At 35.7% G+C, this 12,456-nt stretch overlaps 1 protein-coding gene and 2 non-coding genes across 3 annotated transcripts; 2 read left to right on the top strand and 1 right to left on the bottom strand.

Moving 5' to 3' along the window:
• The first annotated feature begins 484 nt into the window (after window positions 1–484).
• On the top strand, window positions 485–570 carry TRNAM-CAU. Its single transcript is given in 2 exon segments — window positions 485–522; window positions 535–570. It is a non-coding gene; the product is annotated as a tRNA-Met (tRNA).
• Window positions 571–580: 10 nt separating this feature from the next.
• LOC122054543 lies at window positions 581–664 on the top strand. The gene has a single exon (XR_006132828.1). It is a non-coding gene; the product is annotated as a small nucleolar RNA snoR114 (small nucleolar RNA).
• Window positions 665–9,770: 9,106 nt separating this feature from the next.
• On the bottom strand, window positions 9,771–11,916 carry LOC122051105 (pentatricopeptide repeat-containing protein At1g62680, mitochondrial-like). The gene is made up of 2 exons (XM_042612063.1): window positions 10,429–11,916; window positions 9,771–9,998 (listed from the first exon to the last, which is right to left on the bottom strand). Exon 1 carries the CDS (start codon window positions 11,889–11,891, stop codon window positions 10,686–10,688), a length of 1,206 nt encoding a protein of 401 aa, XP_042467997.1. The 5' UTR covers window positions 11,892–11,916; the 3' UTR covers window positions 9,771–9,998; window positions 10,429–10,685.
• Window positions 11,917–12,456: the final 540 nt, after the last annotated feature.

Here is a 12,456-nt window from a genome sequence, read left to right as displayed (position 1 = left end):
AATTTTAACTTCGATAAAGTTACGAATAATATTTTCCAAAACCTATAAAAAGAGTTAGTAAATATTCAACAACTCTTGTATTAATTTTCTAATTTATTTCTAAGGATGCTTCTCTATCTTTAAAAAAAAAAAATTTCTAGTGCTTTTCATTTGCTAACAATTGTAATCAAGTAATTTTTTATCTCTTTTATTTTATTAGTTGTTGAACTCTATTTTAATTTAATAATATTACTAATCTGAGTTAAAAAATTTAAAAGGATATTTTTATTTGACAGATAATTTACCCTATTCTTATTAGTCAGCTCCATCACAGAGTATTAGATAAAACAAAAGTTTAGATCAAAACCACTAACTCATTAAACATTTAAATAAGTAAAATCTAAAATTATATAAAAAGGGTCCTTTATCCCACCGGCTAAAATTTAATGTATATGTGCCTTAATTTAACAAAATATATATTTAAATATTTTACATAATTTCAACGGGGGTGGTGGCGCAGTTGGCTAGCGCGTAGGTCTCATAGCTTGATGAGTCATCCTGAGGTCGAGAGTTCGAGACTCTCTCACCCCATACATTCCCTTGGTGATGAGGATTACTGCACTTCAGTGATGTTCAGGGTTCATCACAACCATCTGATTAAGATGACAAAAGTGCTTCTGAGCCAAGTTATTTTTGCCCAGAGGATCTGCTCTTGTTTTTTATTCAGATATGTTGTATCACTCGGCCGCACTTTACTTCTTGATTTAGGCAATTATAACTTAATTTACTAAAATGTTTTTTTTAAAACAAATCTTTGTTAATATTTTCCTACAAATAAGTGGCCGTCCTCGGTGGGTCCAGGACTCTACTTCTGCAGTTTCTACTGCACTTCTGCCATTTTGGCTTGTCAAACAGCGTCACTCTTGGCTGCGAGATCGAGATGAAGGCCGTGGTGATCACGAACCCGGCGGCCCCGAGGTTCTTATTCTATAAAAGAGAGAGGAATAAATATCACCGTGTTTATGGGGAATAAAAAATATTTTTTATTATCTTCAAAATTCTTCAATCAAAATTTCTATTAATGAACATACAAATAAACTAACTTGGCATACCCGATTTAGTCATCATTCTCTTCGCCTTGTTCAATTGTTCATCAATAAGTATGGTTTCCTACTTCCTTTACCTCATATTCATCTCATTCATGAAGGGCTAATATGAAGTCTTCTCGGGGCGGTATGGTGGTTACAACATAGGGTGTTGTCACATTAGGTTATGAGATTGAAACTCGGTGTGTCCGAGCATGCCTTCCCCCATTCCTTGGTCATTGCACTAATAGCTAGTAGTCACATAGCTTTTTACTTTCTTTGTATTGACGTAGGGACGAGTTGGCGGGGGCACTAGGGGCAAGTGAATTACTTTTTGCCACATGTAAGGCCTGCATAAAATCTAAAAGTCATAAGTTACTTTTCTTTTCTTTTGATTATGTTTCTAATTCTTCATTTGAAATAATTCATTCAGATTTTTGAAGCTTTGCACCTATCTAGTCTAACTGAGGTTTTATATATTATGTTACCTTTATTGATCATTTTAATAAATATACTTGACACTATCATATGAGAAGAAAATCTAATTTATTAGATATATTTTATCATTTTCAAAAACAAGTTGAATGATATTTTAATTGTAAAATACTATCTCTTCATTTTGATTGGGGAGGCATATCAAGTTCTTCATCTTCACCTTTTCTCTTATGGAATTGTTCGAGTCTCTTGCCTTCACACTCTAGAGCAAAATGATCCTACTAATAAAAAACATAGACATATAGTTGAAACTGACTTAACTCTTCTCTATCTGGAAAAACTTTATAATCAAACTCCTAACTACACTTTTCTTCGAATTTTTTGTTGCACATCTTATCCTTGGTTACACCCTACGCTAAACACAAACTCAACTCTCATTCATTTGTAATGCATTTTTTTGTATAGTAATTTGTACCATAGGTATGTATCATTACTTGCATATATACCAAAAGGACAAATATATATTTTACGACATATTACTTTTGATGAATCTCTATTCCCCCTTTCAACAGATTTTTCAATATCTCCTCCAAATATATATGGTACCTTCTTGATGCTACCTAACATTGTACCAGATCTTAGATATTTGACCCCTTTGACCAAAAATGATGTTAATAATGAAAATGAAGACATCCTAGGTCCTACTTAAGCTCTCTGATAACTCTCCCATACCATCAGAATCACTCCAAGTGACTAATCTAACAAGAGTAGGACACCCTAACAATATCAAAAGAAACAATATTTTGGAACTCATTCCGTGTCCGATCTCAGAAGTGTCATTAGCCGAAGATAATATGTTTTCTAGTTCTGAATTCTCAAATAATACAAGTCTGCCATCAAAATCATCATGTTACCCTACTTCCTCATTGTCATTAATAAGTGATTTAGATGATGATGCTCCTCATTGCATGCTTCCCTTTTTGACATCTATGCACAATGCTGCCAAAGAGGACCCAATATCCTTTTCCACAAGCTCTAGTAATCTCTTCAAAATCTGTTGAACTTGTTGGGAATACAATTAAAGTCCTACATTGGAAACATATGAAAAATATCATGGGTTTAAAAGAGGAAGATGTCTTCATTGGTATGAGTATTTTGGGTAGAGCCAAAAAATAAATCCATGAGGACTTAGACCCAAAATAAACAATATTATATCATTATGGAAATATATAAATTCTTTTGGCTCTAACAAGTGACCTTGAATGAGGGAGGTGGGAGTTGCTAGAGGAGTGAACTCTAAGTAAAAAGTCCAACCAGGTCAAGGATGGCCGGATGTTTAGTGACAATCCTGGGGAGTGAACCCTAGGTGGTAAAAAGTCTAAGTAAGTCAAGGGTAATCGGATGCTTGGTGAAAATCCTGGGAGAGTGAAATCTAGGTTGTGAAAAAAATTCTTAGAGGAGAGGCTCAGAGCAAGTCAAGGATGACCGGATACCTGAGAGGAGGGAGAATTATTGAGAATACAATCAAAGAGACAGATATTTCTATTGGTATGAGACCTTTTGGGTAGAGGCCAAAAACAAATCCATGAGCACTTAGACTCTAAGTGAACAATATCATACAATTATGAAGCTATGTGAATGTTTTTAGTCTTAACAGAACCAACTTGCTTTTTACAAGCAAATAAGAATTTGAATTGGCGTAGTGCAATGATTACAGAATTTAATGCACTTCTTCACAATAGAACATAGAGTCTACTTTTGCTTACTTCCTCTATGAATGTTGTGGGCCATAAATGGATATTTTGTCTTAAGCATTAAGCTAATGGTTCTCTTAAACGGTACAAAACTTAACTTGTAATCAAAGGATTTAGTCAACAATCAGGTATTGAATTCAATGACACTTTCAACCCAACCATCAAAATTACATATGTTAGATTATTGTTATTAGTAGTTGTTAGTTCTAATTGGTCTGTAAGACAATTAGATGTTTCTAATACATTCCTTCATGGTTATCTTGAGGAAACTATATTTTTGGAGTAACCACCTAAGTTCATTCATCAATAATTTCCATCTCATGTTTGTCAAATTAAGAAATCCTTATATGGTTTTTAGCAAGTTCCTTATGCATATTCAATCGATTATCTAACTGGTTACAAGCACAAGGGTTTTTTTTTGGATCAAAGATTGACTCTACAAATATATTGATAGATCTATGTTATTTTTCCTTATTTATGTGGATGACATTGTAATAACTGACAATGATAAAAAGAACATCACAACTCTATTAAATATTCTCAATCAATAATTTCTTATTCGATATTTAGGTAATGTTCTATTTTTTTCTTAGTATTGAACTTATCTATATGATAAAGTTCTCTTCTCTCAAAGTAATATATTATTGGGCTTCTTCAAAGATCTACAATGGGTGGAGTAGGTTCGTTCTCCACACCAATTACTATTATTAACTTCTCTGCACCTTCTCCTACTATGTTTAATCCATAAATTTATTGAAGCATTATTAGAGCTTTGCAATATGTCACTATCACACGACTTGATATTACCTTTACAGTAAATCATGTTTGTTAGTTCATGCATGCTTCCACTGAATAAAACTATGAAGATACGAAAAGAATACTTCACTATCTCAGAGGTACTATTTTACATAGTTTTCTTTTATATCGTCAATCCTCTCGAGATTTACATGTATATAGTGATACGGATTGGACAAGTTCTTCTGGAAACAAACACTTTACTAGTGGATATGCAATATTTTTTGGACAAGACCTTATCTCATGAAATTAAAAAAAAAAAGACCTATAATATCTTGTTCAAGCACTGACTGAATATAAAGCTATAGTCAATACAACGTTTGAAATTATTTGACTTCAATCACTTCTTTATGAACTTCATCTTGCGTCAAATGTTGTATCAAAAATTTGGTGTGATAATATTAAAGCAACATATTTTACAATAAATCCAATCTTTCATACACGTATAAAACATCCAAAAATTGACTTTCATTTTGTTTGGCAACATGTGACAACAACTATCTGTCTCTTATATTTATACAGAGAATCATATCATTGATATCTTTATTAAGTCATTATCTAAATAACGTCTCAATGTACTAGCAAATAAAAAACCTCCTAAGTTTATTAGAGAGTATAAGGGAATTATTGAACAAGACATAATAATTAGAATCTTTCCTAATTGACCAAACCTTTATTAATCTGTCAAATGATCGGGTACTCTAATGTTTTTTATAAATCGTATAAGTTTATTTAATCTGTACAATCATTAATTTAAAAGGTAATGATATAATTATTCAAATTCATCATGATCTGTTGCATCTAAGGTCTCCTGCGTTGGTTGATTTCAAAATGGTTAGATTGTATAGTGATGAATGATGATTGTATAATGTTGATTACAATTGCAGACTGACCACTGGAGGCACTGGCAACCATTTGCTAGTTGCTACTTTGGCAAGAATCTCCGAACGTTGGGTTTGACAGGTACCTGAAAACTGATCATTACGACCCATTCACAAAAGAAAGGTAGATGGAGCTATTAATTGCCTTTAAGTTCTCGAATTACAAGGCAACAATTGATGGAACAAGCTAAAGAGGATTTTAAGTAGATTGATTGTATTTTCACAGCTGCTGCTTATCACTTTCTGTTGGTCTTACTTAGTTTGTGGGGATTCATATGGTTCTTCTATAATTCATGCGCATAATGTAGATTTATCGAATATATACAATTTGCTGAAGCAGCATACTCTACCAGGGCGTGCCAACGAATACATACATGAAAAATTGTATTTTGCGAAGGCTAATAGCTGGGCAAATCTCCTTTGGCAGAGAGCTCACAGCTGCTCTGCAATGCAGCCAAGAGAGATCACCCAGCGATATACCTTTCGCCCTTGTTCTTCTATCTGAATCCGAAGCACGACTCAATGAAGCTCTGGCTAGTCGTCTGGCTGTTTAAAGCCTCTTTGACTGTCTGCGACCATTGGATATCTGGGGCATAATTCCTGCACTTAAAGTGGCCTTATAATTGTATTCATGTCCTACTGGTAAGGCTTCTTCCCTATAACATCTTCAGCATATTCTTTGAAAAATGTTGTCCTTTGATTTCTCATGAAAGTGAAAGTTGTTACTAGCTATATTTGTTCTGCAAATATATACATATTTTGACAAAAGCAATAATAAGGTAACTTTCGATTTTTATCTAATACCCACCACCGCAACTAGACATCGTGTAAAGGGGGAACACATTTCCAAACCTATAATTTCATACATATTGACACACACTGTAAGTCTGCCACACCACTTTAAACCTACAGCTACTTTGGATCATAATTTTTCTAGACACAACAAGAAAATACAGAAAAAGGACACCCTTGAATTCTCCTGTAGTTTACTGGTTCCACAAAATGTGAATGCTCGTTCCATCCTTAACGATATAGCAAAACCTGGATGAACATTGGAATTTCCAACTTTATGTGAAAACAATGAAAAATCAATCTCAGATATTCTTCCAAATACTAAATTCAGATCCAGAGCCACTCAGACACCAACCACCACCATCCATGCTCCATTGTTTTCACTTTTCACTTTTCTCTAAAAACTTGAAATAAGATGGAAGATGTGAGTATATGAAAGATGTGAGTATATAGACGGGAGATATGGTGATAAATCATGGTCCTAAGTCTCCTACATGAAGTTATAGACTTGTGTCAATTGACACAAAATCTGAAACTTTCTAAACCATCTGAGCAATGCTAGAAATCTTTTACGATAATAACAGAAGGCAACCTTGGACTCTAGAGCACTATAAAAACTTACAAGAGTTGGAATGAGTTCAATCAGAGTTCTCTAGGCCCATCAATGCTTTTTGACCAAAATCCATTGATAGACTTAGATAACTTGGATTTCTAAATTTTTTTAATGAGATGGAAGTGTGGAGTGTGTAGAAGGTAGATATGATAAGAAATCTTAGTTCCAAGTCTCCTATATGAAGTTATAGGCTTGTGTCAATTGGTACAAAGTTTGAAACTTTTTAAACCTTCTGAGCAACGCTAAGAATTTTTTTACAATGATAACGGAGGGGATCCTTGGACTCCAAGGAACTGCAGAAAACTATCGGAGTTATAATGAGTTTGATTAAAGCTCTCCAAGTCCATTAATATATTTTAACCGAAACTCATTGATGAACCTAAACAACTAAGATTTTTGAAATTTTAAAATGAGATGGAAGTGTGGAGTGTGTAGAAGATATATATAGTGTCTAATCCTGATCCTAATATACGTAGGCAAAGTTATAATCTCGTGCCAACTATCCTAGACTATGGTGTTGGTTTCTGAAAACCAACAGCACTATAGATTATTATTATCGTATGAGGATCTATACAACCAATTTTATGATGAACCAGGTAACACTGAACTTGGGACGATCGGCCTGACCCCACGGAAATTTTTCACTGGTCGCAAGGATAAATCAAGAAGCGCTCAATGGGTGGCCTAGAAGCTCACCATCCCGTAGTTGCATGCCCCATTTGGAGGAAAAACCCATACAAATGTAACATAGCTGGGGATTAAATCGTAAATATCTAGATGATAACTTAACACCCTTTCATTGTACCATAGCTCCGAGACCACCAACTCTAATTAATAGGATGAGGGTTAGTTTGTTATTATTGTTGTATTTATTAATATAAGTTTTGTTTTAAGATTTTAAATTGACTTTTGTTATTAAAAGTGATATAGATTTAATATAACGATAAACCCAGTTAATCTCATTGACTAGTCCTAGTCCTGAGGTTATTAGTTCGACCTTATAGAAGTTTCCACCGGCAACCAAGATAAATCGGGAAGTGCGCGTGGCGGGTAGCCTAATAGTCCAACATCCTTTGGTTACGTGCCTATTTGAAGAAAAATTCCTACAAATACGTCATGGTTAGGGATCGAACCACGAGTACTTGATGACAATTGGATATAGAATGACTAGAAGTGATAGATCTTTCATATAGAATGACTAAAAGGTGATTTTTTTTTATCAAAATAAGTTTTGTAGAATAGAATGTTATTATATGTGTTTTTAATAAAGTTGACAAGCCCAAAGTGATAAACATCTTTAACTTTTAAATTATAAAAATTTTTTTTAAAATAATCTTGTACCATTAAAACTAGTATAATAATGAAAATATTAACAAAAATAATCTTTAGTGAGTGACAGGGCCAGCTCAAGCCTATATAAGCCTATTTAAGGCTCAAGCCTATTAAAGGCTCTATGTGGAAAAAGAGAAGTTCACAATTTACTTAGCTAAAAATATGTGTATTCAAAATTGTTTAAAAATGAAGAAAGATAAAAGTATGTCTAATTACTTAAATGAAAGATAGAGAAAACAACCCTTACAAAAAGAAAAAAATTGAGGAAATAAGAACAATCAAATATGATAACAATAGAAAAAAAATCATGCTCCCATGATCAACTCATCATCATCCGCGAAGCACAAAAAATAAATAAATAAAAAAAATATATATAAAATGACAAAACTCAATACCATTTTTAGAAAATAAAAATAATAAATAATAAAACTCACAACAAAACCAAACTAGCCATTATCATTCAAGAATTAAATGGGAGTCTTTTTAGGCACAGAGCACAAGAAAAAAAAATAAACTATATTTTTCATTACCTAAACCAGAACAATTGTAAATGATAGAATGAAGACAAAGGGAAAATCGAACAATTTATGATTGTAAGTACATCTAAATAAAAGTTAAACTTAATGTTTATTAAGGAATAGAAATGGTAAAGGTACCTAACTCATTATTACTAAAAAATAATAAAATCTTTCATTTCGATCAAACACAATATGGATGAATTCATCAACATTTGAATTTAATTAAGCAAGGAGCATAGTATTAGCACCAATCAGATCAACATGTTAATCTTAGGTGTGGTTTCTCTTCTCTAATCTCAACTAGGAAGAGAAGCACAGAGAAGGGGAGTTGGAAAAGGGGAAGATGGGGCACTTAAAAAACTAACATTTTTAGTTTACATTGTATGGATAAGATAAAAACAAATTTCTAATTCATGTTCTTATTGATTAAAGGAGAAAGCATCACCAACAAAAGAGAAATGTAACAAGAGAAAGCTAGGATTGAGAGATATTGAAGAGGAATAGATTAGATTTTATAAAATAACATCCATAATTAAAAATAAATTTAATTTGTTAAAAAAATAGAGCCCCTTATGACTTTATCCATTTGCATGCTGGTAATGCTTGGAATGCTCTACATTGAATCAGTTTTGCATAATTTTGCTTTGGATGTCTAGAAAGTAAAAGAAAAAAAAACACAAGTGCAATCCTCCTACCTCAGACTAACAACAACCACTGCTACCGATCCTAACTCTAAAAGAACTGCCTTCCATGGGGGAGGAAGGAGTTTGCCCCACAGTATCGAGGCAGCTTGAAAGGTTAGTGGCTAGTAAAAACAACAAATTGGTCCACTCAAATCATCCAAAACTGAAATGACAATTTTATTTTGTCTGAGTGGCCTACCAACTGCTCCTTGCCAATAAGTAGGCTATGAATAAAAGTAAAAGTATAGTGTTTTTGAATGTCTTGCAGCATCTTTAATATGGGACATCAAAAATACAATAAGATTAGCAACTGTTTAGTAATTGAGTTCATAAGAAATGGATATATTGATATGGAGGTTACACATGGGTGACTATTATGAATGAATACAATAATTTAGAAGTTTATATGGATTGTGACTAAAATATCATTAGAAGTTATGAAACATAACCCTTAAGACTTGAGGTCACTGTGGTATGTTATATGTCGATTGGGACACCTTGATGCAAATAAATGCAATACACTACAAAATAGAAAGACATTTATTGGGTGTAGTTGTGAGCTGGTAAAAAAAGCCTCTTAATAAAGATCAATGTCTAAAAATCTATCACCACAGCACAAATGCGATTGAATTTGAGATCTCAAATTTATTTAGTTGAATTATTCTTAGTTGTCGAGAATCAATTATCATTGAACAAATAAAGAAATGATACTTTCTATATTATATTAACCAAGATATTGAGTGATAAAAGGAATGAATTATATGATAATTGTTCACTGAAAGTTTATTGTCAAATCACTAATATTTTCACTCTTTGAGTAACCATGATGCATTGCTAATGTCGGCATCTATTTATAATTTTTAAAAGTTTCTAAACTACTGCAATGGTAAAAACCTAAAGGGGTGAAGATTGAAATGAATTCCAATCACTCGGTGATGGGTTCATGTGATATTCATAGCTAATAGGATACCTCTTATCACTAAACTTCCTAGTTCAATTAAAATTCCTAACAAGAGTAAGACTCTTACATGGCTAGCATTCTAGTTGCATAGTTAAAGACGATAAGCCTGCTTATGGATGAATCTTCAGTCTTGGCAAGTGAGCCATCAGTACAGCCTCAAAGAAATAAACCTGCATCAAACATTGAATTATCAAATCTAAATTTGTAGTACTAGCTATAACAAGCAAGAAAGCAGAGTTTCTGAGAAATTTCCTAATAGATATACAATTATGGCTAAATTTAAGTTTACCTATTTCCTTTCAGTGTGATACTGAGACACAACAATGTCTCTAGCTCACGGTAACATATACAATCTTTAGACATTAATCTAAGAACATGAACATGTTCAAGAACTTATTTCCAGTCGGGTGATCACCGTAATATTTGTTAGTTTTAGGAATAACCTCACAAACCCTTGTACTAACTGAAATGAAAATAAAAATGTCAAAATTAAACAATGACAATCTAATGCAACTTTAAATTAGCAAAATGAATCTGGAAATTAATGAGTGATATCTTTGAATGCTAAGAAACAACAGGAGGATAGTACTTAGAACCCACCACTTAGAGGTACACTAAAATTGAAGAGTGAAGCATCTACGGCGCCAGTGCCACCATTTGGATGTGCAGGTGTGGGGGGTTTATTCAGAAACCAAGAACGCATATGCTTTGGAGGCTTCTTACACTGTACCAACCAACCCAATCAAATAATAGGTTATCAGGGAGACATTGGAAAAATCCTGGCCACTTAGAATTAGTAAGCTGATAGTAGAATCTGATTGGCAAGATGTTGTAAATGTTTGGGATAGAGCCCTTGCTCAATTTGTGAGGGTAACCCCTTCAGAATCAAGGAGATCATATTTCATTGCTTCGGCAATGGCAGAGGCATCATCTGGCATGTTATTTATTCTGTACACGCCCACCAGAACCTTGTAACAGGCGACATCCGGTGGAATTCCCAACCTGACCATCTTCCCCAACATTGCATTGCACTCCCACACCCTCCCTGCCCGGCCCAGTCCACCAATCAGCGCAGAGAACGTCACTACATCCGGTGACACCCCCCTCTCCACCATCCGACGGAAGGCCAAGATCCCATCTTGGCTCATCAGACGGTCAGGAATCCCTGAAATTAGGGCATTGTAGGTCCATGCATCTGCCATGGCGGCGCCACTCTTCCGCTCCATCTCCGCCATCACCTGCTCGGCCTTGCTCATCTGTCCCTGCCTCGCACAGCCCTGAACCAGTGTGTTCCAAACCACCAGATCGGGTTCCCGTCCGCTTCGCCTCATCTGTTCCACCACCTCAAAGGCGGCGGTGATTGAGTTGCCGCCACGGAGGCAGATGTCGCGGATCAGCGATCTGTAGAAAAACTCGTCGGGGAAGCAGCCTTTTGCGGCCAGGAGATCGAGGAACTCGGTCGCCGATCTGACTCCGTCGCGGTCGTAGAGGGCTCTGACGAGGCCGGAGTAATGCCTCGCGTGAAGTGGCTGGCCGAGACCGGCGGCGGCGGCGAGGACGGATCGAGCGATGTTGTGGTCACCGGTGAGGGCGAGGGAGTGGATGAGAGAGGACAGAAGCCGTTCGCTGAGCGGAGAGGGGCAGGTACGGAGCAGTGCGTCGAGGCCGCGGCCAGCAGCGGAGAAGGAGCGGACGAGGGGGAGGAGGAGCGCAGGGCCAGGGAGGAGGCCGTCGTGGGGCATGCGGGCGAGGAGGAGCTCGATGGCTCGGAATCGGCGTTTGGAGGCGAGGAAAGAAAGGAGGGCCTTATAAGTGGGAAGGTCGTGGTGGAATCCGAGCTGCCGGGCGGCAGCAGAATAGACTGCGACGACTTGGCGAGGGGTAGCAGAAGGGGACTTGACGGACCGGAGTACAGCGGCATTGGAGAGGGAGGGCGGTGACTTGGCGGAGCATCCCGACGGTCGAGGGAGGCAGCTGGATCGGGGAGGGAGCCATGGGAGTTGGGTAGCGGCGGCGCGGGGCAGGGTAGGCATTCGTCGACGGAGGGGTTGAATGCGATGCATCTCATATCGGACCGGGCATGGACTGCACTGTGTAATGCCATTATTTTGACGATATATATCTGAGCAACTGTTGCTAGGACGGTAAACGTGCGAGTTTAGGATGTTGAAACTTATTTGATAAGATAATTGAGTCGAGTAGAGTTGAGTTTAAAATGAATCAAGTTTTTGAAATGAGTGTTCAAACTTGACTTGATTTATTTTTTATGAGCTTGAGCTTGTTTGAAACTTAGTTTGAGCTTGGTTCATTTAGATGTTATCAAGCTCTCAATTCAAACTTGGCTTGAGCTTGGTTCTAGCTTAGTTCGTTTAGATGTTATCAAGCTCTCAATTTAAACTTGTTTGATTGTTTGAAATTTTTAATTGTTTGATTGGTTATTAAGATTGATAATTTAAATTTATTTATTTTATTTTATTTTATTTTATTGTTTATTTAGGATATTGAAAAGAGTTTTATTTATAAATATGGTTCGTGAACATTGTTCACGAACGTTGTTCATGAACGTTAACGAGCTGAACACATATGTGTTCAATCTTGTTTGTTTACCTTAACAAGCTGTTCAAGCTT

The sequence above is a fragment of the Zingiber officinale genome, chromosome 3A (assembly GCF_018446385.1).
Source record: "Zingiber officinale cultivar Zhangliang chromosome 3A, Zo_v1.1, whole genome shotgun sequence".
Classification (NCBI taxonomy): Eukaryota; Viridiplantae; Streptophyta; class Magnoliopsida; order Zingiberales; family Zingiberaceae; genus Zingiber; species Zingiber officinale.
The sequence above is the reverse complement of the archived record's forward strand: the minus strand, read 5'-3'. Positions and strand labels throughout refer to the sequence as shown.